The sequence below is a fragment of the Pogona vitticeps genome, chromosome 1, assembly GCF_051106095.1.
Source record: "Pogona vitticeps strain Pit_001003342236 chromosome 1, PviZW2.1, whole genome shotgun sequence".
NCBI classification, from domain to species: domain Eukaryota; kingdom Metazoa; phylum Chordata; class Lepidosauria; order Squamata; family Agamidae; genus Pogona; species Pogona vitticeps.
This window is the reverse complement of record NC_135783.1, coordinates 263,161,723-263,188,669: the sequence shown is the minus strand read 5'-3', so window position 1 is coordinate 263,188,669 and position 26,947 is coordinate 263,161,723. Positions and strand designations below refer to the sequence as shown.

Below are 26,947 nucleotides of genomic sequence, written 5' to 3'. Positions count from 1 at the left end.
AGCAGCAGTGGTGAGTGGCCGTGAGGGACAGTTAGTGCAAAGGTGGGCAGAGGCAGGATAAAGCCTTAAATGCAATGTGTTTGCAGTGACAACGCACCCTCATGCTGGCTGCTTCTTACATGCACTCAATGCTGTCACTGCCACTGTTATTTTTAATATTTTTTAAATATTTCATTCAAAACAGGATAGCACTATTTCAATATTACCATTAGAAACAAATATATGCTGGGATCCTGGCATACAATATCGGGCAAACCCCACAAACACAATTTACACCAACAGAAACATTCATATATGCCAAACTGATTCAAAATAAATTGATTTCTCAAGTGATTTAAAATAAACTATCATTTCATGACCAAGTAAAAGACCTCACTTTCTGACCAAAAAACATGCTTCCTGGACAAAACAATTTAATGCCTCCCTGTGCGTTGTGCGATTAGAATTTTAAAAATCAATTTCAAACATGCTAAACCCGATTCAAAAAAGTTCTCCCCCCCCCAACATGCTCTATAGCCAAGCACTGAGTTTCCCTCAAATATTGGCCATCAATTTCAGAAATTGCTACAGAATACCTCAATAAGCATGTGAAACCAGAATTTATTAAAGATTTCATATTTTAAAAGCATTTTAAGGTAACATATAATCTGTACAATAGGATAGATCAACTCCTATTTTTAAAAAGGGTATGGGAGCACGGAGTTTATTTTCAGGAAACCATTGTAAGGAATTTGAAAAACAGCTACAGAATGGGTTGCATGCCACCAAAGACTGGTAGAAAAAAATGTTCGTGGCTGGGGGGGGGTAAGAGAATTTGTTCCTTTTTTAAAAATTAGAACATGAGAAGTACTTGTCCAAATTTCTCCAAATTTGGCACAAAGCAAGCCCATGCTGCCCGCTCTCTCTCTCTCATCCAAATATGGCCTTGATTCAAGATTGTTCAGGCACTTCTCCTCCTGCCAGTAATGGCTTGTGGAATACTGCATTGACTGGTTAAGCCATACTGGAATGCACACTTGTGCCCTTCTGATACATGGGCCATGAGGCGAGGGAGATGGAGAGGGAGAGCAGGGGAAGTATATGTCCAGAGTGGCTCTGGCTTCATATACAAAATTCCAAACCCTGGTTTTACTCTGAATGAATCCTTGGTTCACAGAAGAAACCATATGGCTGCGGTATCCTAAATTGCTTGTGTTAAATGGTTCAATGTGCTTACCTGAGGATTGTACCATAGGATCCCACGTACCATCTGTGGTGTTTCAATTCTCTCCCATGTCCCTTTTCCACACCCACTCATAAACTGCTCCTAAACAGCAGAGTACCTTTAATTAAAGAGAAGCACATTAGATATAGGGTGATGGACAGGGTCAGGTAGAGAAAATAGGTAACCAGCCACCCCATAGGTAGAGCTGGGGTTCCAGCCATATGCTTTGGAAGCTTTTTGGACCCCGGCTGCCATCGTCTGTTCCTCTTCAAAGCTGAATCTCAAAACGCGGCATGTGGAAATTCTGACTGTTTCAGTATTTTTGGAAGTGAAAAGGCATGTAGAAACTAATCGACAAAAGGAACGGCATTTGTGTGTGGAAAAAGAGGTAGGGACTGGTGTGCTTCTCCAACAGCTTTTACATATCATGGAACCAATTTTGCCGGTTGGTTTGGATTGCTGTCTAGCACAGCAGAAATTCCTGTTGGGAATACTGTCAAATATTAGACGGCACACGGATGTATTTGACAATAGTAGACAAATTGCTTAAAAGTGTGGGGGGGAGGGGTGGAGAGAAAGCGCATGTACTGTAACTTCCTTTCTCATACTATTTGTCCCACAGCCTTCCAACTTGGAGCAGTAGTTCAACCCCACCCTCTCTATTACTGGCTCCTTGGCAAGCACACTTCTCTCTAAAAGTATTTTAGTGCTTGCAACTGACGGTAAGCCATATTTTATCTATCTAATGTGTAATTTAATAAGCCAGTGTGCAATTATTTGAATTAATTGGACGATGTGTAAGAGCTTTCTGTTGTAATGCACTTTGGTAGTCATCTTTAAATGCACATTTATATCTACCGATCTATAAATATTTGAGGTATATTTATGCAAATTGGAGATACTTCCAAGGCACTATAGATAGTTTGCAAGGGTGTTTATAGAGTAAATCCGCACTGGGTGCACTAAGCAGTGTATTTTAAACAGAATTATTGAGGTTTGTATTAATTTTTCCATTGGTTTTTTTTTTTAAAGAAGCCTTATATTTTGTTCCCAAATCCCAGCTTCTTGTAAATGCAAATTTGACTTCTGCAACCACTGGTATTCTTATTTTAAAAGAGATGCCGTAATTAGCTCACTGTTGGAATTGTCTCTTGGAAGCCAGAAGTTGCTTCTATTGATTAGTTTGGATGAACTTCCCGGCAAAGCAGCTCTTTGGTCCAACAGGATGAAGGCTCAGCAACATAGGGAATGAGACCAGGGAATGAGAACATTTCTACTGTTCTGGTCCTTTATTTCAGGGGTTGGACAATCTGTGACTCGACAGACAATGTCAAATTCTGATGTTCATTATTTCCAACCAGTATGGGTGATGGTCATTATGGACTATGGAAGATGTTGTCCAATGACATCTAGAGAGTTACAAGTTTATTTGTAGTTATGCGTTGTCAATTCGTTTCCAGCTTTCCAGTTCATAGCAACCCTATGAACTAATGATCTCCAAAAGATTCCGTCATTAACAATCCTGCTCAGGTCTAGAGGGTGGGGCTTCCTTTACTGAGTCAATCTGTCTCACGTTCAGTCTTCTCTTTTCCTGCTGCCTGGATCAGAATCTGGCCTGGATCAGTATAGATCATGCTAAACAGGGTTGCTTTGAGATTCAGTATGTTAACTAGGGCAATCTTTTCATCCACATGCAAGATTCAACCACACTGCACCCCAAGTGACCCTGATTAGCATAATCTAGCACATTTGAAGGCCGTCACAGACGGGAAACAATTTTTCACACACCATTGCATAAGATTTGTTATGTGACTTATACAATTGTGATTTGACCGATGTTCCTTTTATATCGTGTTTGTGACCATGGCCAAAAAAAGACTGAGAATGGCTGATCTAGATTGAGGAAGAAGGGAATAGAGGGGGAAGCCTCCATCCCCTTGGATAACTTATATTACTTTCACGCTTGCATTTGAAATTTAATTTGTCCAACAGTTAAACAACACTGAGAAATTCTAGATATTTTCCTGGGGCCAATGGTTCCAGTCTTTCAATTTAACCTCTATCCTGGCAGTAAGTTGTTTATTGATTTTTGTTTGTTTGTGTTACCATTATTGTGAAGTCAGCTTCTTTGTGAAGATTATCATTGGTTCAAAAATGTTTGAAATAGAATAAGAGCATCACTTTGGAGGAGACCTTGTCAGCAGCAGGAAATTCACTGTCAGAGCTTTCTAGTCCATCATGGCTTTTCATCAACCTGGGCACTGCTGAGTTTCAAGGGGTAAGGGAAAACCAGAGCAGTTCAAAAAGCATCCTGACCAAACATTGTAATCTCAGAATCTGAGTCAAAGAAGGTAGAGGTTGGAAGCTTGCCACAACAGCTTGAGATGGTTTCACCTCAGACCATGTAGGAATGGTCTTTCCTCATATCTGTAGGTAAACAGTTGGTAATATTGTGGGACATTCTCCGTTGCCGAATGTTTAAGCATTAGGCAATGGAGGCATTTTTGGCTGGGTGTAGAGGCAAGCCAGTGTGATGCAGCAGACAGAACGATGGACCAGGACTTAGGAGACAGAGGTTCAAATCAGCCATGGAAACTCGGTGGGAGTGGCACTGATAAAACTATTTATTTATTTGCTTGTTTGTTTATTCATTCATTCAGTTTCTGTCCTGATCCCATTAGTCCTGAGGCGCTACTCTGTGTGGTTACAAGACGTATAATAAAGAACAAAAAATGAAAATAAAAACATTAAAAGCAACAACAATAACCCTAAAAACAGATGGCACAGACTAATCATATAAACCCAGAGCAGATGGAGGAAAGGAGGGGAGGAGGATCGTCAGTGAGGATCAATGTGGACCCTTGGACCACACTCTTATACACTTGCTTCCTGAGTGTCAAGAGGGAGGGGGCTAGATGAAGCTCCTCCAGAAGGTGGTTCCATAAAGTTGGAGACACTGTGAAGAAGGCTCTGCCTCTTTAAAGGATTTAAAGGTGGCCACCTGGAGAAGCCTCAACTGGGTTGATCCTATGTGTCCGGCAGATGAGATTAAGGAAAGACACTCTGACAAGTAACATGGCCCCAAACAATGGAGGGCTTTGTATGTAAGTGTCAAAACCTTGAAGTATCTTATATAGCCTGAAATCCTGATTAAAGGCACCATAGGTTGGATGCGACTTGACACCACATAAGAACAAGATGCACAAAGTGACATGTCAATCCCCATATTAAAAGAGTTGGGAGTTTAAATATAGTTGACTCACTAGGCAAAATGTATCAATTGGAGCCAAAGAATGCATTTCTCCTAGCAGTCTGGGGAAGATGGAGTCATCAGGTGAAGAAGTCATTCATGAGTTGACTTCTCTGGGCTGGTTACAGATCATGTCTTGAGCAGCTATTCTGAGTATTTTTTCCAAACATCACTCAGGAAGGACTGCTCCAAGACGGATTACCTTAGGCTGCCCTCTGAATAGGATCCTTGTCCACAGAGCCATGCCATGATTATGGGCAACTCTCGAATATCACTTGGGCGACAGTACGTGTGAAAAAGGGGCCAAGGTTTATGTTCATAAATTTCCTACACCCCTAAACTCAGAAATAATACCTGTGATTCACCCTCTGGGTTTCATGGCTGAGTAAAGACTTGGAACACACTCTTATACACCAACACCCACACTGTGCTGACTGCACTACTCTGGCCTTCAGTCCAAATGTATTGATGTGCTGCTATAATCATTGCCTTTCAAATGTCACAGGATGTCTGGCCAGCTTTTCAGGGTAGGCTCTCAATTGAAAAGAGAGGGGAGGAGCCATTGTAAATACAAGCAAACCAAAAGCTTTCCAAAAAGCACACTTGTGATACTGTTTTTTGGAACCCTAAAAAGCTTTTCCCACAGCGTTCAATCAACATCATTGCCATCTCAGCACATCTCTTTGTCTATTATGAATCATTGGCACACCATGCCATTTTGTCAAAGCCTTCCAGTGGGATGTTGACAAATTGCAGCGCTTCCAGCTGTTGGGTGTCACTGATCTTTCCTTCTGCTCAATACTATGCTTATTTTCTACATCCAGATGTGAGATGAAATCTAATAGTCTGCCTGGGACAAGTAGCAACCTTTCCTCTCAGCTCCATGCAATTACAAGCAGTGCATTATTTTTCTTTCCCATAGTTATTGGATCAGTAAGATCCCTTGCCTTCAGAGTCAAGCTAAATGCTTATTGTAGGAAGAAATGCAGTAGTAAATTTTGAAGTATGGACAGTAGCTTTCCTTGTAGTCATGCCCCAAGAAGACTCTGGAATTAAATATATTGTCTTGATCCACCTCAAAATGCCAGTTCTAGCAGCAGCTCCCACCCCTACATCTCCAATAGGAGCAGGTGCTTTATAAAACTAATAGGTCTTGATTTCTCATACAAGAACTGACTCACCAAAGACTGTGTAACAACAGAGATAGTTCATATATAGGCTGAAAATTTAATAGTAATACACAACTAGAATAGGCCCATTCAATCAATGGAACTTATAGAAGAGGGAAGTCAGTGAATGTGTGAGACTGTGCATGTATGTGCAGAAAATATCGTTGTCCCTGCTAGTCAAAAATGCTCCCACTCAGTGAATCCTGGCTTTCTCATCCCACTAACCACAGGATCCCAAAAACTGAAGTCACATAAAAGTCAATGCCTTCTATGTCTATTGCCAGATGGTGGATTTGGTTTGCCTATGCGTGCATGCTACTTGCTTACTTACTTACTTACTTACTTACTTACTTACTTAATTAATTAATTAATTAATTTACCCCCATCTAGCTAATCACTACTCTAGGCGGTGTACAACAAAAAACATAAATTACATTAATTACTACAATCAATAAACAATTCCACAAACAGAAAAACAGAAAGACAGGTGGCAATAACCATTTTGAATCATAAACTATAATACCGGTACTTGTCTCCTCCTTTATCCACCATCCCAGCTATTTTGGGAGAACCCAAAAAGCTTCTCTGAACAGCTCAGTATTTAAGAGCTTTTTAAGTATGTGAAGGAAGGGCACCTGCTGTACCCTCTGCAGGAGAGTGCTGCAGAAAGAGTGATGCACAAAGAAGGCACCCCTGCTGAGAAAGCCCAGTTTCTAGTTGTTTTTTTCTGAGCTTCTCAAGCTATCAACACCTGCAGGTGTGTGGATGGTGAGGACCATGTCAGGTCCCAAACCATTTAGGCCTTTGTATGTTAGAACCGAAAGCTTAAACCTGACATGAAAGGAGACTGGTAACCAGTGCAGGTGGGCCAGGGTTGGGGTCATATGGTTGAACTTCCTCAATCCAGTGACCTATCTGGCCACTGCATTCTGGACCTCCTGAAGCTTCCGTACCAGCTTCAAGGAAGCCCCATGTAGAGTACATTGCAGTAGTCAATTTTGAGACTATCAGTTCATAGGCCAATGTTGCTAAGGTCCTGTCATCTACTGTAGGTAGGGATACTGCTGGGTGATTTGCTGAAGTTGGCAAAAGGCTGAAGCAAAATGAAGTGCTGACGAGAGGAAAGCTTGGTGCTCCATTTTATTTTGGCAAAATGGAATCCCTGAACTGGGTCACAAACCATGAACCACACAGTTTGTGGGTTTTTTTCTGGTTCATAGTTCGGTTCATGCCCATCTCTAATTCTGACAGCTGTAGTTCAAAACAACATAACTTTTTCAGGTTCCAGACCAGAAGTTTTCTTAATTCTTTCTACCCAGGATCCTTTTATAGGATATAACATTTGGAAGAGGTCCCTTGGGACTTTATTGTAATTTAACACTGAGTCATGGCAGTCTCCCCTTGGCAAGCCTTTCTTATGCTTAACTTTCAATCACTAGGCCCCAAATCCTAGGAAATTATTCTGGGCAATATTGCATGCTCTCTTGATGTCAAATGCAGTCACCTGTAGATCTGAAGTCTGTTTAGGGCAGCCCTTTAATGTAGTGTTAGGAATGTCAAAATAGATTAAGTTTAGTTAATATCAGGGTATCCTTCTCCTGAATCACCCAAACCTCAAGAATGAAAACAATCTTCTCCTCTCCTCCCAAGAACACTTCTGTCAGTGAATGGGTGGTAAATCTGAAGATTAAAACATGTACTATCCCAAGACTCTGTTGCAGATTTCCACAGCTTGGTATTCAGTTTTCATGTTGACCCAGAGCCTCATCTCCCTATCCAGCATCCTAGCTGGGAAGACTGGGAATTGTAGTACAACACAAAAGGAAGTCATTAGGCTGGGAAAGATCAGAGGTAATTAACCAGTTAAGCAGCGTGGAATGGGCATGGCCAGTTCACAGGACAAATCTCAGGCAATTGTCATGGCAACAGGGGAGAGATCTTTGGGGATTTCCCATTACTCCCCATTGTAGTTGGGAGCACACTTGACCTGAACTGTAATACATTTATTTCAAAAAGGTAAACCAATAGGCATAATCAGTCTGTCAATATTTATATTCTGGGATGTATCGAACAAGTTAACAGAACATTTTCTGATGCAGATTCCCTAATACTGTACTCATCTGATTCTGCTATATGCATTCTTATGTTCTGTGAAAACAACTGACACAAATTAAGATCATCTCAATACTTTATTGCAGACTAGCTCAGAAAGCTGTTGTGAGGCGACATCCTGTAGTTTCTTTAATACCTGTGAATTCCCAGAGAAGGTCACCACAGACTACACAGCCTAATAGCCAAAGTGCCAGGCTCATGTTATAAAGGCATTGCACACACATTCTCTAGGGGGTCTTGTTTTATGAGATATCTTTTGGCTTTGATTTTCCAGAGTGTCAGAAAGAGTGCTATAGTTTCAATGCAGGTAATTTCACACCAAATACTTTGCATTTAACGAAGATTGAAGAATTTCTTTCTTTCAAGCCAGAAAGCCTATTTTGCATAAGCAAGCCCAACTTTTGTATGCAATTAAATACAAGAAATTTGGGGGCAAACTAAGAAACATAAACCCTAGCTCATATGAACAGCTATATAGGACAGTACTCAGCACTCACATAAATCCCACTGAGAACAGACCTATACATTGACTTAAGTTCCTTTTTGAATGGAGACCATAGCTTGTTATGCACTGCAGCATAAATGCCTTACAGAGGCTTTGCAGAAAGCAACAGTTTGGTTAGATTAGTAGCTAAGGCACCAGAGAACTAGTGCAGCTCAATGGCTAAGAAAAGACTGAGCCACAAATCAGGAAATTCCAGTTTTGAATCTCTTTTACCAATTAACTCACTAGGTGACCTAAGAACTATCTCATCCCAGCAATTGTCATGAAGTTCACTAGGTGGGGCTGGCACTTTAACTTGGCTCCCTCTCAGACTGATGGTATTGGGAAAAGGTTCCCATCCACCTCAGCAGTCTAGCAAATGGACCAGTGGCTTGTTTGAATACTTAGAAGGCACCTTGTATGGTGCTGCCCACAGTACCTGGACCACCAACTGCTTGAGGAAGGCATAAGAACTTACCTCTACCCAGCAAATAAGAACTGCCTTGCCCTTCTTTGCCCACCATAGTTTTAAGATGAATAATTTCAATCCAACCATAGTTAATATTAACTAAAAACAAAGTGGAGGCCATCCACCGGGACCTAGATGGCCACACTTTGACAGTAGATCAGGGTGAGATTTCCACTGCACCAGCTTGTCTGGTTATATTATATCAGTTTCAGCCTGTTTCATCATCTGAGGTTGACAAGGTGCTGGATCGCTGCAGGGCCACCACAACCTCTCTAGATCTTTGCCTAGGTAAAGGTTCCCCTTGACAATTTGTCCAGTTGTGTCCGACTCTAGGGCGTGGTGATCATCCCCGTTTCCAAGCCATAGATCCAGCATTTGTCTGAAGACAGTTTCTGTGGTCATGTGGCCAGCGCGACTAGACACGGAACACTGTTACCTTGCCACCCTGGTGTTACCTATTTATCTGCTTACATTTACATGCTTTCAAACTGCTAGGTTGGCAGGAGCTGGGACAAGTGATGGGCGCTCACTCCATTGTGTGGATTTGATCTTACGACTGCTGGTCTTCTGAACTTGCAGCACAGAGGCTTCTGTGGTTTAACCCACAGCACTGCCACGTCCCTTCTGATCCTTGCCTACCCTGACCTTTAAAAGCGCCCAGGCCTATAACAATGGAATGGGTTGTTTCTATCATGAATGCATCTCTCCTTGAAGGTCAGGTTCCCCAAATGCTCAAGGAGACACTTATCAGCCCCATTAGGAAAAAACCAACTTGGTGGCTGATTATTATAATAACTATCGTCCAGTCACCAGTGTTCCTTTTTAAAGCAAGCTAGTGGATAAGGTGGTGTCTGTCCAGCTTCAGGGACTCTTGCATGAAACCAATGCCCTTGATCCATTTTAGTCCAGGTTTAGGCTGTGTCATGTCACAGAGGTGGCATTGGTTGCCCTGCATTGTGACCTTCTGAGGGAGGCCAATGAGGTAACATGTCCCTACTGCTTATCCCCGACCTCTGAACAGCCTTCAATATCACCATGATATCCTCCTGGGGAGGCTAACAATATGCTGATGACACTCAGGTCTTTCTCTCCTTCCCACCTTTTGCAATGGATGCCGTCCTATCCTTTGAGCACTGGCTGGCTGCAATACTGGACTGGATGGGGGGCCAACAGATTGAGGCTGAACCCAGACAAGACAGAGGTCCTTCAGGTGGGTGCCCGTCCTGTCTGCAGACTGGATGCCTCTGTTTCTTTTGGGAGGTGCCACTCCCTCTGCGAAGGCTGGGGTTTGTAGTTTGGATGTCCTATTGGACCCAATGCTGTCAGATAGAGTCTGTGGTCTGGTCTGCTCATTTCCATCTCATGCGGATTGCCTAGCTGTGTCCCTACCTTGACACCAGGTCCCTCACCACACTGGTCCACACACTGGTAATATCAATATTACTGCCATGCTCTCTACATGGGGTTGCCTATGAGGCTGTCATGGAAACTTCAACAGGTCCAAAACATGGTAGCCAGACTACTGAGTGGAGTGAATAAGCATCCTTATATCACCCCAATTCTGGCTGCCTTACATTGGTCACCTTCCCGCTTCCGTGCCAGCTTCAAGTTGTATTTATTATTTTTATTATTCTATTTATTGAGCTTATATGCCACCCATTTAGACATAGTCTACTCTGGGCGGCTCACAAACACGTAATAAAAACAATCAATATAAGGTAATGGTTCCCGACATTAACTCAAAACAGAATAGAGAAAGAGAGAAAGAGAACTACATAGAGTCTGGAGGGAAAGTCTGTCTATATAACCAGGTCTTGAGTTGGTTTTTGAAAATGCCCAGTGAGGGGGCCAGACGAATCTCAGGGGTGGGGGGGGGGAGAGTGTGTTCCAAAGCCTAGGAGCCACTGCCAGGAAGGCCCGGTGTCTTGTTTTTTCTTCCTGGGCCTCCCTCGGCATTAGGCTCCTCAGTCGCCCCTCCTGGCTAGATTGTGTGATCTAGTAGACCTAGGTGGGAGGAGGCGTTCCGCCAAGTATTGAGGTCCTAAACCATTTAGGGCTTTGTATGTGATCATCAGAACTTTGAAATCAATGCGGAATCGAATGGGCAGCCAATGCAATGCAGCCAGAGTGGGAATAATATGTTGATATTTCTTCACCCCACTAAGAAGTCTGGCTGCTGGATTCTGCACCATTTGTGATGGTTTTAACTTATAAAGCCCTAAATGATTTGGGATCTCACTACCTGGCAGAATGCCTACTTCCAACAAGATCTGCCCGCCCTACAAGAACATCTGAAGCAGGCTGGCTGAGGACATTAACCCTGAGAGAGGCCCGCAGGGAGAATACAAGAAACTGGGCCTTCTCGGCAGTTGCTCCTTGACTGTGGAATGAACTCCCCCCTGTAATTCATTTGGCCCTTCACTGATGGTATTTCAAAAGTCACTAAAATCCTGGCTATTTAGGTAGGCATTTTAAAATGTCATACTTGCAACCTGAGTCTAATTAGCCTATCTGGCCAGTTCACCATCTTATATGTTTTAAATGTTTTTTTATGTTTTATTTTGATGTATTTTAATACTTTGAATTACTGCTTATTTGTATTTTATTATTTCTATTCTTTGTTATGTTAAATTGTATTTGACTGGTTGTATTTATATGCTGTAAACCACATACAGTGGCCTCAGTAAGAATGAAATAAATAAATGAAATGAATAACTAGCTATGTGGCTTTGGCAACAGCATTTTACAAAAATACACAGCAGTTTTCCTTTGAATTTAACAAGACCAATTTGATGTTTGTTGTGGGGTTTTTGGGCTCTTTGGCTGTGTTCTGAAGGTTGTTCTTCCTAACGTTTCACCAGTCTCTGTGGCCGGCATCTTCAGAGGACAGCACTCTGTGCTCTGGTGTTGTTGGCTTGAGAGTGCAGTATTTATGGCTGTGAGATAGGCTTTTGTCTTTTTCTGTAGATGGGTGATTAGTGTGTCTTGTGGGTGTATTGTTGTGCTAAGGAGAAAAGATTATCTGTCACTGTGGTTGATGGGTGTCATTAGCTGGTTTTTTGTGTGTAGTGATCCCCTGTCCTTGTGGGTGGGTAGAGTTCATTGACCTTTTGCATGCTGTATTTTTGAGAGCTGGGAGACAAGTTTTGTTGAACTTCACACTTTCCTATTTTTTGTTGAAGTTCTGCTGGTACTTGTGGATTTCAATGGCTTCCCTGTGCAGTCTGACGTAATGATTGCTGGTGTTGTCCCGTATTTCAGTATTTTGAAATAGAATTTCATGTCCAGTTTGTTTTAGGGCATGTTCACCTATTGCAGATTTTTCTGGTTGTTTTAGACTGCAGTGTCTCTCATGTTCTTTGATTCTGGTGTGGATGCTTCGTTTTGTGGTTCCAATATATATTGGAATTCAGTTTCTCCCATCAATGAAGGCTACTTATTTATTTATATCTCAAGATGAATTCAAGCATCTTCAGCATAGATTTAGATTACAGGCAAAACAAGATTTCACAAACCATCACAAGAAAGAAGCATGATTCATTCACCAAACTGTTTAGACAGTGCAGCAAACCTAGAAGAAAAGACACTCCTCCCATCTATGATAGGGCCACATCAGCAAAGGGTCTATCTATCAAACCAATATCCCTGGATTGTGCCTTAAAGTGACTGGAGGATCAGCACAGGTATCAGATCAAGTGGTTCCCACATTGCACTGCACTGGTAAGAATCTAGTCCAAGAGTTGTATTGTGTGAGGTTTCTTTTTCAAATTTCAAGGGTAAAGGGAAATAACTCGGGATAACAGGGAATATATCATCCTATACATTATTACATATTATCTGTACTTAAACATATCATTTTGAATCGTGGTGCTGGAGGAGACTCTTGAGAGTCCCCTGGACTGCAAGGAGAACAATCCTATCCATTCTGAAGGAAATCAACCCTGAGTGCTCAATGGAAGGACAGATCCTGAAGCTGAGGCTCCAATACTTTGGCCATCTCATTAGAAGAGAAGACTCCCTGGAAAAGACCCTGATGTTGGGAAAGTGTGAGGGCAAGAGGAGAAGGGGACAACAGAGGATGAGATGGATGGACAGTGTCATCGAAGCTACCAACATGAATTTGACCCAACTCCGGGAGGCAGTGGAAGACAGGAGGGCCTGGTGTGCTCTGGTCCATGGGGTCGGACACGACTTAACGACTAAACAACAAACATATAATGATGTAAAAGATTTTTGTGTCTGTTAGCTGCCTATATAATTCCAACTAGAGTTATTTGACTGTTTTGTATTAAAATTATCAGATTTTGGCATTCAAGTTATAGAACGGATCCAGTTATATTTAGGGTCCCATTTTGCAGATGCTTCTTGGATCGAATTGTCTTTCAAAGCTTCTGTTAATATTTCCATCTCCACCAATTCCATAGTTCCACTAATTCTTCACGATTTGGTATTTCGGTTTTCTTCCATTTCCATTCATATAGTATTCTGGCTGCAGTTAATATATGTATCACCAAATGGCTCTCTCTCGCTCTTATCTAAACTCTCTGGTAACATATTTAAGAAGAATAATTCTGGTTCAAATAGTATATTATTGTGTGAACATTAATGATATCATTGGAAAATCTGGCTGACCCATTAAGCCAGTGAAGCATTTGCCAGAGAGAGTTGAAATATGAAGGGTGGCAAATAACACACACCTTCATTAGGATGTCTGTACTGCTACTCCCTGGCAATTGCTGGGCCACCTCTCCAGAGTGGGCAACTGGTGGGAAACACTGCAATATAGAAACAGCCAGCATGCAGCTCCCCAGAGCTTCATAGGTCCCAAATGTCTTGCTCAGAGGAATCCTCCAAGGAAGCCATCGTGAGCAGGGCACCCTTGGAGACTATATTGCAGCAGCAGTGAGAGGATGGAAGCAGTCGTGCATCTCTTCCCAACTGAAGTGGTACAGGAGGCTTTTAACTGGTAGGACTGGTAAAGAATGGTCTGGTGAGTGTTAGAATATAAACTGATTGATTGACTGATTAACATAATTTATTCTTCTTTCTCCCAGCAATGGGAGACTCATAGATGCAGTGATCATTCCTCAGACAGCATACAGGTGCAGTTCCAAAGCCAACTTCTTATAAAGATAGAATTTCTTGACTCCCTCTCTGCTTAGAAATGTTGCTGATCATGTTCCTGTCTTATATGGACAATGTTCTTTGAGGGTACCCAAAGGCAGTAGTCCAAGATCGCCACATGATGTTGTTCTAGAACCTGGGTGGAATAAAACCAAATTGTGAAATGGAACATCGCCATCCTGCTATCACTTTTATTGATATTTACTTTTTTATTTATTACAGTTTTATGCTCCCTTTCTTCCAGTAAATGAACACTATGCAGCTCAAACATCATTACAACAAACAGGAATTAAAACAACATACTTAAATCATTAAATATGGTACAGTATTGTGGTTTTAAAAAAGACTGAAAAGATAGTCATGGCCAAAAATATTTGCACCCTTACAATTCTGTCAGAAAATGCAACCCTTCTCTCAGAAAATTGTTGCAGTTGCAAATGTTTTGGTACTCACATGTTCATTTCTTTGGTTTGCGTTGGAACAAAAACAGAAAAGTCAAATCTGAAACAATCCCACACAGAAACTTTCTGACAGAATTACAAGGGTGCCTATATTTTTGGCCATGACCGTATGTCTCAAAGTGCTACTACATTCCTAGGAATATTCCCTTTCAGTTCAGTTGGAGCCCTGAAAAAGATCATTCTTGGGAAAGTGCTGCAGCATTTTCCCTTTGTTTCATTTTTAACTCTTTCCAAGCTGCTTCAAACTTCTGTCCTGCCTATAATGGGGGCCACACAAACTAGGTAGTACTTGCAACATACTTGAGGCTTATGGTCATGGGGATTCGTTAAATCAGAGGTCGTCAACCCCCAGTCCGCGGCCCGGTGCAGGGAGCAGGACTGGGCCGTGAAGACAGACCTACCACCACCACCCGCACACACTCCCCTCCCCACAGCTATTTTGTGCACACGCGCACATGCCAGCACCAGCATGAGCACTCCCCAATCTCTTCACACATGCACCCGAATGCCCGCGTGAAGGGGTGGGTGGGTGCGCAGGCAGGCGTGCAGGCGCTTCTGCGCATGTGCAAAAGGGTGGGGGAGTGTGCACGCTGGTGCACGCGTGTGCTCCCCCACCAGTTCACGCATGCGCCCGAGAGCCTGTGCCTGCGCGAGCACACGGGGGGCGCCCCGCCTTGCTCTGAAGCTCAGCTGGTCTGCAGTCCTAAAACAGTTGGGGACCACTGCTCTAAATCACTCTCACCTTTTCTCCCAGGTTGCAAAATTTTTTGTTGCCTATATAGACAGAAATTTATGAGCATCTTAAGTGTCTTTTCACAAATACATACACTTACATTTACATGTTCAACTAACTTAGGCAACTTTCCCCCAATGACTAGTGTGCTTGTGCAATTTTTGTCTATCATGTCTATTTTAGCCATTGACATTTTAATGTGTACTTTATTTCTGAAACACCCTCCAAGCCCTGTCAATCTGTGAATTCTTGAGGTTTTCACAAGTCTTTCACAAGTGAAGACACTATTTGCACTAAGACTGTCAAATCCAACAATTCACACACAGACATATACATATACACACACCTGCTGGGATAAAATTACATCCTTAAATCCTAGTTTTACCACTTAACCATTGACATAGGAGACAATGTGGACCAACTGATGTGAAACCTCTTCATCGGTGGTTCCCAACCTTGGTTCCCCAGATGTTTTGGGACTAAAACTCCCAGAAGCCTTCACCACCAGCATTGCTAATCAGGATTTCTGGGAGCTGTATTCCAAGAACATCAGGGGACGCAAGGTCAGGAACCACTGCTCTACATGACCTTTGCTGTCCTAATTTGGAAGGCCAGTGATACATAGGTGCATCCCTCAGCACCAGGGAGGGCCTTGTGGGAGAGGCCGCCACATAGAGAAACTCCACAGTCCAGATTAGGCCAGGGGAACGAAGGTTTCCCACCCTATTTGAAACCAACCGAGGCAGAGGTGTGAAATTAGGATTTGGTGAATTACACCAAATTATCTCATAGCTCAAACCTTTCCCATACATAGTAGGGAGGGACAGGTAAATAAATCCAAGAGTCTTCTGAAATCTAAAAAAGTTAATAAGCTTCATTTGTCACTCACTGTGGGCTCCAAAGGTTCTGGGACTGCAGACGTTGTTGGTCCAGGTGTTACTGGACTGCAACTCCCATCTTCTTTCCCCACCAAGGATTCTAGCTCACAAGAGTTTAAGTCAAGTAAAACTTGCTAAACTCAGATGCTTAGGAAGTAACTTATCTAGATCCAGATAACAAGCAGTCTCACACAAGTATTCCTGATGTTTTCCTTCCCTCTCCTCTCCTAATGCTTGTTTTCCGTCTTCTTGGATTTTGTTCATCACATAATAATTTTATATCTATCTGTGTATTTTATGTGTATTTTATTCATGTTGTAAGCTGCCTAGAGTGGTCATGACTGACCAGATAGGCGGGATATTAAATAAATAAATAAATAAATAAATAAATAAATAAATAAATAAATAAATAAATAAATAAATAAATAAATAAATAAATAAAAAGAAAAGAAACAAATTCCAAAATCCCTGCAGATCTCAAACAACAATCCTATGCCCAGGAAAAATTACAAAAGCCTTTTCTATTGCCTTATGACACTTAAAGATTGTAAGTTTTATTTGTCATAAGCTTTCATGGGCTGTAGCCCCCTTCTCCAGTTGTATCTTATGCCAAATAAACCCTTACACCAAATTAAAATGGCTAGTCTTTAAGGTGCCACAAGGCAACAGGTAGGCAGTAAGACTCTTTGTTAGTTTTGTTGCAACAGATTCACATGGCTGCCTCCTTGGAAACTTGGGTCTATGGCCAACATTTCAGCCTTTCTTGCCTTGAAAATTGAGAAACACAGCTCATGGTAATCAGAAAAAGTGGGTTATCTCTGCTCGACACAATCAAATGCTGTTTGAAGACATAATGTGTTCATTTCAGCGAGAAGATGACTGGACTTACTACGCTAAGCAACAGAATTTCAGCCATTGTTTTGATACAAAAAACAATACAGCTCAGTCAGAAACATGGCCTTAGATGTTCCAGATGTTACTGGACTACATGTCCATCAGAACTAGTCAGTATAGCCAAAGGTAGAGGAGAATGGGAGTCAGAGCCCAATGTCTGTGGCTTAAATTAATGTAACTTAAATCTCATTGCTTTCAGTGGATCTCCTCTAATCATGAATACCCTTGTATTTAACCAAAAGTTTCACACTTCAGTTGAAAGCAAAACTTTGAATTGTAAATTCTGCAGCATTTTTTAAGGGAGAGAGGATGTTTGATGAATAGATAAAATATCTATTGTTTTCTGGAGCAGTAAGGAAAATTCTCTACATTTTCAAATGTTCTTCAAATTCATTCTCACTTATCTCCAGATTTCCCCAATTCTAATTCCCTTTCCAGGACTAATTCTTCATACTGTCTTGCAGCCATTGGCTGTTGCAGATGCTGTTGCACAACTGTGCATGGAATTTACACAGAGACAAGATTCACGAACAACTTTCACGAGTGTGCTGTACAACAGTTGCAATCTGATTCACACAATCAAACTGCATAATGGGGACTGCCCGGACATAACACCTTGCAGTTTCATAGGTGTAACTTTACATTAAGGCACCTTCAAATGACTGAATAAACAGAAAATATAAATTGTATGGGGAGCTTGGTTTCGGAACAACTGAAGATGATAAATATTTGGGTGCTTAATTTATTACTATGCAGCTGGAAAATATAGTTGCATCCGTAGAGTATACAGAAGGTTCTCAAAGCAGGACCATCTGCATTAATCTATCTCTGTAATAAACTAGAAACCAGTCAATAAGCTAGAAGCTAGGCAAGCCTTTCATTTTTAAGACTTTAAACGAAAACTGTCTAAAGGAAAATGCAGAGATTGTTGGAGTGTACCTGCTTTCTCCAGCTTTAAGCTCTCGAGATATTTGTTTAGAGTTCTCACCAGTGCCATTGACTAAGGGCGCAATCAGACAGGGAAACGGGGAAATAGTGCACATTTTGGGCCACCTGGCATGGTCCGGTGCAAGCTCTTTCCTGGTGAGCACATGACCCACAGGGAATAGCAACCCATCCGTACTCTAATCCCATAGCCCAAGTTGGACTTTTTTGGTCCAGCAACAGGGCTATTCTTTTATGGGGGCCAGGCTGGAGCAATCCCCTAATGCAGTGGTCCCCAACCTTGGGCCTCCAGATGTTCTTGGACTTCAATTCCCAGAAATCCTGGCCAGCAGAGGTGGTGGTGAAGGTTTCTGGGAGTTGTAGTCCAAGAACATCTGGAGGCCCAAGGTCGGGGACCACTGCCCTAATGGACAGAAGGGTTGCTTTAAGGAAGGTCACCCAAAGTAAAGTGACCCTTTCCAGTGCAATCAGACACAATCCTTTTTCACTGTCTGACTGCACCCTAAACTGGGAGGTGCTGCCCCTGTAGACCCAGCACATACCATCTGAGGCAGCTGCCTCACTCTGCCTAATGGTAAGGCCAGAGCACCACTGCCAGTTACAACAGATAACAATGGATTAGGCAGACCACAGGACCAGTTCAATACAAGGGTGCTTCATATTTTTATCTTCCATAAACTGTACAGTAAAATATTATATATTGCTTGTAGTGTCTCTTTATCAGAAGCCTATCAGAAGTCCCTTCCATTTTCATATACTGATCACCCACTGTTGCAATCCAAATACAAGTCCCTCAGTCAGGATCAAACCCAACACATCTCATCCAGCTGTAAAAGAGTTTGCTGCAAAATGATTTCTCCATGTTCTGGTACTTCTCCAGCAAAGTTATATTCTCTGAAAATGTGATTCATTGAGTTAAGCAGGTCAAGTTCCTGTGGGTGCAGTATATGCCATGAACTGAAAATTAAAGACCAGAAAATTAACAGGGTTTGTTGTGCTACAAAACTGCAGACGCTTTTATCCTTATGCTCCTAGAAACACATCCTGAGCTAATGGAACACAGTGCTATATTCCAAGTCATATTTATACTTGCAGGAGCAACGAGTGCTTCAGTTAAGCTCACTTGGCAACTATCTGGCCAGGGTTTTTACTCCCTCCCACTTCCTCCTTGGCTTTAAGTGATACGGACAAGGTGTGCTTTAAAGATAATGGGCAGAGTTGCCAAATGAACCCGTTTAATCACAAAAGTTCTGACACGGGTGAATGGGACAATGTGAGAATGGGTGGGGTGGGGTGAGGAGTAAATAAGTAAATAAACAGACCCAAGTAGTAGAGCTATAGCCAGCCATCCCCCCCCCACCACTGTCCATAATCTGAGCAGAGCCCATCAAGAGGAACTGCCCTGAAATGACGGTTAAAAAACCCCCAACCCAGCCAGATGTGGGAGGAAGGGCTGGCAAATGAACTAAAACCTAGGATGAGTGGCATTATTAATATTCGCTTCTTCGTATATAAAGCCAAATGGATTAATGGATCAGCTCATGCACTGCCCGAGGAAACAAAAAGAGTATCTTCCATACCTCTGTGCACATTGAGGGCAGCCACAAAAGGAGTCTTTAGAGAGCGCAAACTCTGAATCTGGTACAAGGGGGTGAAGAGCGGAGGGAATCAATTACAACTGTTTTTAAAAGACAGAAATCCTCAGGATGGGGAACGGGGGGGGGGGAAGCATTTTAGGCGCCTTGCAAGCTGCTGGTCGTGTCTTTTAGATAGGCTGGTGTGGGGAGGGAAGGAGGGAGCCAGAGAGAGAAGGGAAGAGGGAATGTGCTCGCTTGCATATAATTGTTGACTTCAGTTTGTATTAGTTCTGCCTAGTCTCTTTTCAGCACTCTGGTTTCTGCTAATGGAAAATCAAGCCCATTATATGGTAAACGTAGGAGGCAAGTACATTAATAGTGGGCACTGACATTAATTCTGATTGTAAACAATTCACCGTTGTTACCACTACATAGTAAATTATGTGTCAGTTGTTGCTTTCGTAAGGTGGTTTCCTTCCCTCCCCCCACCCTTTCTGGGGAGTGTGGATCAGGAAAAAAAAAGCAGAGAGGCTTTCTTTATACCATTGCCTGCTCTGATATGTACAGGTATTTTTAAATTTTTCTAACACCCTAAAGGGGGGGGGAGAGGGAACATTGCTTGTAACACACTTTCCAACCCAATCGTACCACCCAAGTTCACTGCAATTCATATCTTGCCTTATACTTCTAGAAAGTTACACAAGGCTGGGAAAGGGGTTGGGGTGTGTGAGAGAGAAATCTGGAGAATAAAGCAATGCAGTCGGTAGGAGGAAAATAAGAGCTTATTTATACAGTAGCACGTGTGTCAGCAAGGCCTCTTTTCCCCAGCTATACACTCCCCCCCCATACTTTCTCTCTCTCTCTCTCTTTCACACACACACAGGGATATACACGCAGACACACACATCCACTTTAACTGCGCTTTTGTGTTTTGTCAGAATTAATGAGAAAAGTTCCCTTGCCCTAGGGGTAATTAGTGTCCTTGGAGTTAAATAAGCTAATACTTAGACACCTCTGGCACAGGCAATTATGTTTGTGTATTGAATAATTGATTCAAAGAGGGGGGGAAGGGGGCTGCTAATCAGATCTGAGCATAATGAATTGATTTAATTAACAGGGGAATCTAAGGGTCCCTGGGAAATGTGCGCATTTATTCAGCAGTAGGAGAGAGTGCAACCACATAAATTGAGAAGCGAGAGCGGGCGAGAGCAGCTAGCAAGCAAGCAAGCAAGCGCATTTGCTTCAGTGATAGGTTCGCGTCTTCCCATCCTTTTCTCCGCCCGCCCCGCGCTTTCCCCTTTGAATATTATTTTCGATTTAGAGTGAAATCAAGGGGAAAGCACTTTAGAAGCTTGGCTGGCCTTTGCGGCAGCAAGAGCAAAAAAAAGAGGGTTTAGCGAAGGATCCCGTAAGCTGCCATTAAGATCAGAGGGATTTTGGTGTTAGTATTTTTTTTTTATTTTAATGATGATGATGATCGTTAGGCTGCGCTTAGGTTAAGGGGAAAGGAAGGGGGGGCAGGAGAAAGCGAGTTCTCGATTCATCTCGTTTTGCCCTCTTCGCGTCTCTTTTTCGCTTCAAAAAAAAATTTGGTGCATGCCATTTGCAAACTGGCATTCCGAGTTGCAGCCCTGCCAGGAAGAGAGGGGTGGTGGGTGTCTCTGAGGAAAGCCGGTGGGCGCTGGGGACTCTGTTCCCGCTGCCTTTCGGGGGGGAAAGTGAGGTGGGTCGTGAAGCGATCGAGCTCGCCTGGTCTCCGCGAGGCCGCCTCTTGCAATTCCAGCCGCGCGCGATCTAGGTGAAAAAGTCGTGCAACTGCGGCCGGCTCGGCCTGGGGGTGCATGTGCCAAAAGGGGGTGGGTGGGGGGAGCACAGGGGGGAGGAAGGGGGGAAAAAGGCACCGCGAGGTTGGAGCCGGAGAGGGGGCGAGCGGGGAGGGAAGGAAACCGCGAAGACGAACCGGGTGCCTGCGCGTCCACTCGGCGGCTCGCGTTGCCAAAGACTCGCCCGGCCCTCGCGACCCCCGTGGGCTTTTCGCCTTCTCTTTCCCGACGGAGCGAAGACTCGGCAACCGGCGGCTTGGAGGGCGAGCCGGCCACGGAGACGGAGCGGCGGAGGCAGCCGATCCCCGCCACAATGGTGCTGGACAAGGAGGACGGTAGGTAGCGGGGGCGCGCGAAAGAGCGGGCGGGGGGGGAGGGAGAGGGAGGGAAGGAGAGAGAGAGAGAGAGGCTGGGGAAGGAGCGGAGGGGGGGGCTGCTGCGATCGGGGCTCTCCCGTGGCACTCTTGCCCTGCCCGACCCCCGGCCCCCTCCCGGCTTTGCTTTTGCTTGCTTCCGGGCTCGGCCGCTTGCTTACTCCATGCGGGTGGATGGGCGAAAACCGGCGAGCCGCTGAGGCGAGAGGAGAGGCTGCCTCTCGGCCGCGGGCGGGCGCCCGGCTGAGGCGGGCACATTTCTGCAAAGTGCATCGCCCGACCGCCTCGATCGCTGTGCAAATGAGAACATGCTGCTGCTCCGTCCCTCCCTCTCTGAAATGGGGCGGACGGGGGGGGGTTTGCTTTCCTCCGGTCGTCAACCCTGCTCCACAGGATCCACTTGATTTCCAGCTCTCCACCCCTCCCGGGGCGCATTACAGTGCCCAAGCGCTCATGTTCAGGAGATGCGCTCGTCCCTTCTTGGTGCTTCTATCACTTTCTTTTTAAGATCCTTCTGTTCCTGGCTGGATTAGCTCGCCTGTCCTTTAAAAATCCATTAATCCCCCCCCCCTCCGTCCCTGCCTCTCTCGCACACATACAGATAGATATTCTCCCGGCATCTATCCACCTTCTCTCTTCCCCCCCCCCCCACTCGCCCCGCTTTCGGTCTTAAAGAAAGCTATTATTACAGAGTCGTGGAGCGGCTGGCTTTTCTAAACTCCCTCACAAAAGGTTTCTCGGTGTCTTCGGCGGGGAAAGGATTTACTTTAAAAAAAAACAACAGAGAGGCCGGGATAGGGGGGGGAGCGAGGGGCTTGCCTGTGTATATTTGTGTAAAAGGGGCGGGCGGGCGTGGGGGGGGGAGGAGGAGGAGGAGAGGGTCTTGACGGCGGGCAAGTTTCAAAGAACCGGGCGGGTATTGTCAAGACCGGCTCGAGAGTCAGGCCGGTCTCACTGGGGGGTGCCGAAGGGAGACAGGAGTGTCGGCTGGGGGTTAAAAGACGATCTAAGCTAATTAAAAGGGCAATTACTTATGAGGAGAAAAGGAGACTGACTCGGGGGGGGCGGGGGGAGCCGTCCAAGGCAGACTCCTGAAGGCACTGAGGTAGAAATGGACTCCTCCGAGTTTTCCTCGTGTGTGAATGTGGGGAGGAAAGTTCAGCGCAGGGGCGTCCAGGCTAGCTGTCATTCTAGCTGTAGGGCCCGGGTTTTACCACGGTGGGGGTAATCCTTTGAGACAGCCTTTCGTTTTCAAGTTAATAAAGCAGCAGGTTTTAAAGGACAATCGGTGGCAACAAATAGGCAGCGAAGAGGGTCGGGGGCTCTCCAGCATGTCCGCCCCCCACCCCAAAGATACAAGGCCGTTTTGCAAACCTCTGGGTCAGCAGAGTCCCATAAAGAGTCACTAGCCCGCTGCACGGTGATGACTTCTAAAAAAAGGGGAAAGATTTCTCATAAGAGAGCACCTTGCCCACTTCCTTTGCAGTTTTATGAGAGAAATCTCTCTTCCACTGACCAGTTTTATGGCTAGAAAAAAAATTGCACTTGGCGGATTGGGGGGGAAGGGGGACTTGTCATATGTAACAGGTGCGTGCTTTGAGGTCTGAGGGCATCTAAGCAGGTTACCAGTTGTGCATGTTTTAAGTTGCTAAAAATGCAAAAGTGTGTGTGTGTGTGTGTGTGTGTGTGTGTGTGTGTGTAAACAAACAGGTGTTTGAAAACACACATAATCCTTCTGCCAGAACAGCAAGCTGACTGTGTGTGTCTATGTGTTCATTTTATGGCAAACCTGTGCAGTGTGTGAAACACCTGGGGCATCACAAGTTTTTCTGCTGCTCAGTTCAGATGTGGGAGAGGTTGAGGCTGTTTTGCACCACATTACTGAGGCTTGAGAGCACCCTATTTCTGGTCTATCCTGAGGTCTCTTTCAAAATATCAGAGCAACTCAGGGGGCATTTTCTCTGACCACTCTTTTGACTATGCATTTTTTTAAAAAAATTATTATTATATTTGCTTTGAGGATGGCTCTTATAGCACTGATATTTCAACCAGAAGTCTTCTTTTTCTGGGGTTGGAAACACAACTTCCTCTACCACAGACCAAGGACATGTACTCCACATTACAACCCCCTCCCCAAGAATACTGTACCACTCTTTTCTGTCAGCCTTTCAAAGCTCTGCAGGCCAAATCTGTGCCCCTTCAGAAATTAGTCCCAGTGTTTTGTACGGGGGGGGGGGGTTACTCCCACATAGATGTAGATAGGATTGCACTATGTGTCCAGATGGCATTATAATAGTCCTTCTTTCCCTCCTTAGTAGACATATGTCTGTTATCTATGTGTGGTAAGAAAAAACGATGGAGGAAGATGTGAAACAACACGGGAGGGTTAGAGTGTGAAGGTGATGAAGTAAAATGCTTTGTTTGAAGCAGGGCAATTGCACAATAGAAGTTTCACCTCAAAGCATCCTCTAAAAGGTTGAGGTGGCATAGAAAAGTCTTTAAAGGCAGAATTAAGGTCTCATCAGTATGGTAGACTTAGGCTGCTGGCCATCATAACAGCCAAGCAGAGTTCAGAGAAGAGTACAGCTTGAGAAATGTAGTAGTGTGTTGTGATGAAAATAACTTTTGGCTCCCAAAGGATATCTTTCATTTAGATGGCCCTCTATATATATATTTGGTAAGTTGATAATCGTTAGACATGCTTTTCCTTTCCTGGTTGTTCTGTACACTTTAAAATTAGGAAGATGTCTCTTGGAGCAGGGCCAAGAAACATTAAAAATCAACAGCTTTCTTAAAATTTATATATCTAGTTAGGAAACCTGCAGAAACCAACTTGATACGGGCTCCAGCGAGGTGGAACTGGAGCATACAAACTCTGATATGTGCTTCATGGATCTTCCTTCAGAACTTTTAGCACCTAAGGGAGATAACCCCTAAGTACTATGGGGCCAGATAGGAATGGGAGGAAATTGAATAATACAGGATGCGAAAAATATATTAGCTCAGGTTTTTGTTCTATTCCTAGAATAGAGAGGAAGTTGGCAGGTGAAATCCCGGCTAAAGATCACTCAAGCTTTAAAAAATTGTCATTTCCAACTAGGAATTAAAAGTGTCCTCTTACCAGCTTGCTTCTATGAATTTGAAATATGTTCAGATATATTTGCACGGTGGTACATTCACCTGTCTAGATACTAAACTGGCACCTTGGTTAGAAACATCTCATTCCTTTCTTCCGATTACATTTCTAAACATCCAATACAGTGTCCTAAATCTATTCTACAAGCAGTTGGAATCTTCCCCTCCAACACACACACACACACACACACACACAAACTCAGCCCTTCTCAATCTGGTATCATCAGAACTTAAGGTCTCAGTCATAACAAATGTCTATATCTATGGAACAAGCTCTTTTAAGACTCACTCTGGGATCCCCATAGTAACTATAGTATGAATTTAAAAAAATCCTCTCCCCTTTGTATGTTCCCCTAAAGACAAAGATGTAAGAGGTTAAGTAATGTCAGTATAATTAAACAAGGTTAATTCATTGCTGCTTGGTTCCCGTGGGATTTCACTTGCATTTCCATCTGCTCTGATTTTGATGTGTGAACTGCACCAAATGATCCGGGTGCTACAGAAATGTTACAGATTTTATACGATGAGGCAGGGAAAAGTTTTTTCTTTTTCTTATGCCATTTAATTATGAACTGGGTGACATTTTGTCCTCCCTTAACTCATTCTTATTTTTTATTTTTTTTATTTTTTTGCCAAAGGGTACCTGCCAGCCTATATCTGTTTAAATATGATTGGCGGGTCAAACAGCAGGATGCTGTCTCCACAGAGGTAGTAAGGGAAGCAGGTAACCTATGCGGAAAGACTGAGATCTAAAGAGAGTTTCCTAATAGGGGTATTTGGGTTCTTTCAAGTATTGCAGACATACTCATTAAACATAAGGAGCTCAGGGGGCTGGAATGATGGTGGTGTAAGGAAGTGAAACTAGAGACATTGATTATCCAGACAATTCTCAACAGCCTTCATTCCAGGAGCCCTCATGAATGGCTGCATAAAAGGATATAATGGGGATGGTAGTGAAGGTAAAGAGGAAATTAGAATGGGATGCACTTAAAAAGAAGAAATGTTAAGGAACAAACCCCTGATGAGAGGGATGTGGAGATCTGAGCAACAAAACTGAAGTGGTGGCTGGGAAATTTTGTAGAATTATATGTAAGGAACTTATTCCAGCAGAGAAATTTACGCCTGTTTAAATGTGCCTGAGAAATTAGGGAGAGAGAAAAGGGGGAAGAAACTATATATCTTTCCTCATGGTGCGGGTGGGCGGAATTTGTGTGCTGTTGTGTCCAACGTGTTTTTTTTCCTGCCTGATTGGGCTTCAGTTCTTGCTTAGTCTACAAAACATTGAAGGAAATACTGTATACAGTATTTGTGTGTTAAAAATGAGAAATGTGGAAGTTTTCTTGGTCTTTGAAATGTTTATCTAAACTAGAGCGGAAGGATCTTGGTAGTAAAAATTTCAGTGACCATCTTTTTTTTTGAGCGACATATTTGCCCTCCTCTCTGAAAATCGTAACCTTTTGGACCCTAAAGGACTGTTAATGACGATTAAGCATGTGGTACCCCCTAGGAATAGAGGGACATGGTGGCATTGCAGGTTAAACCACAGAAGCCTCTGTGCTGCAAGGTCAGAAGGCCAGCAATCGTAAGATCAAATCCATGTGACGGAGTGAGCTCCCGTCACTTGTCTCAACTCCTGCCAGCCTAGTGGTTCGAAAGCATGTAAAATGCGAGTATATAAATAGGTACCACCTCGGTGGGAAGGTAATGGTGTTCCATGTCTAGTTGCGCTGGCCACGTGACCATGGAAACTATCTTTGGACAAATATTGGCTCTATGGTTTGGAAACAGGGATGAGCACCACATCCTAGAGTCGGACATGACTGGACTAAATGTCAAGGGGAAACTTTACCTTACGCCCCAGGAAAACATTGTAGTGTGCAGGTCCGCTATCCCTGGCAGCTGGCCACAGTACACCATTTCTCCTTTCACCTGGTCTTGCATTTCTCCTTCTGACAGTTAGTATTCTGTCTTGGCTCAGCAGGCCCAGCATTGTGGAGGACACGTTATGGTTTTCTTTTTCCCCCTGTGTTACAGTTTTCTGCCAACAGAGTGTTTTTCCTTTAAATTAAAACTTTGATTTAGAAAAGCCACACAGCATACAAACAGGTATCTGTACAACATACTGTACATATAGCATATATAACTAGTATATGAGCCTACCCGGCACTTAAGATCTAGCCAGGGGGCCCTTTTGAAAGAGCCGTCCCTCAAGGAGGTAAGAGGGACAGCTTGCAGACAAAGGGCCTTTTCGGCAGCTGCCCCCAGACTATGGAATGCCCTCCCGACTGAGATTCGTCTGGTGCCGACACTGATGA

At 43.7% G+C, this 26,947-nt stretch overlaps 1 protein-coding gene and 1 long non-coding RNA gene across 2 annotated transcripts in view; one reads left to right on the top strand and one right to left on the bottom strand.

Moving 5' to 3' along the window:
- Positions 1-12,101: 12,101 nt before the first annotated feature.
- On the bottom strand, positions 12,102-21,396 carry LOC140703100 (uncharacterized). Its single transcript, XR_012082427.2, has 2 exons — positions 21,261-21,396; positions 12,102-13,948 (listed from the first exon to the last, which is right to left on the bottom strand). It is a non-coding gene; the product is annotated as an uncharacterized LOC140703100 (long non-coding RNA).
- LMO1 (LIM domain only 1) overlaps positions 21,325-26,947 on the top strand; it is a 123,776-nt gene continuing 118,153 nt past the window's right edge. Inside the window, exon 1 of the mRNA XM_072985729.2 lies at positions 21,325-21,458. Coding sequence (XP_072841830.1) covers positions 21,437-21,458 — 22 coding nt within the window. The 5' untranslated portion in view covers positions 21,325-21,436. The remainder of the gene's footprint in view (positions 21,459-26,947) is intronic.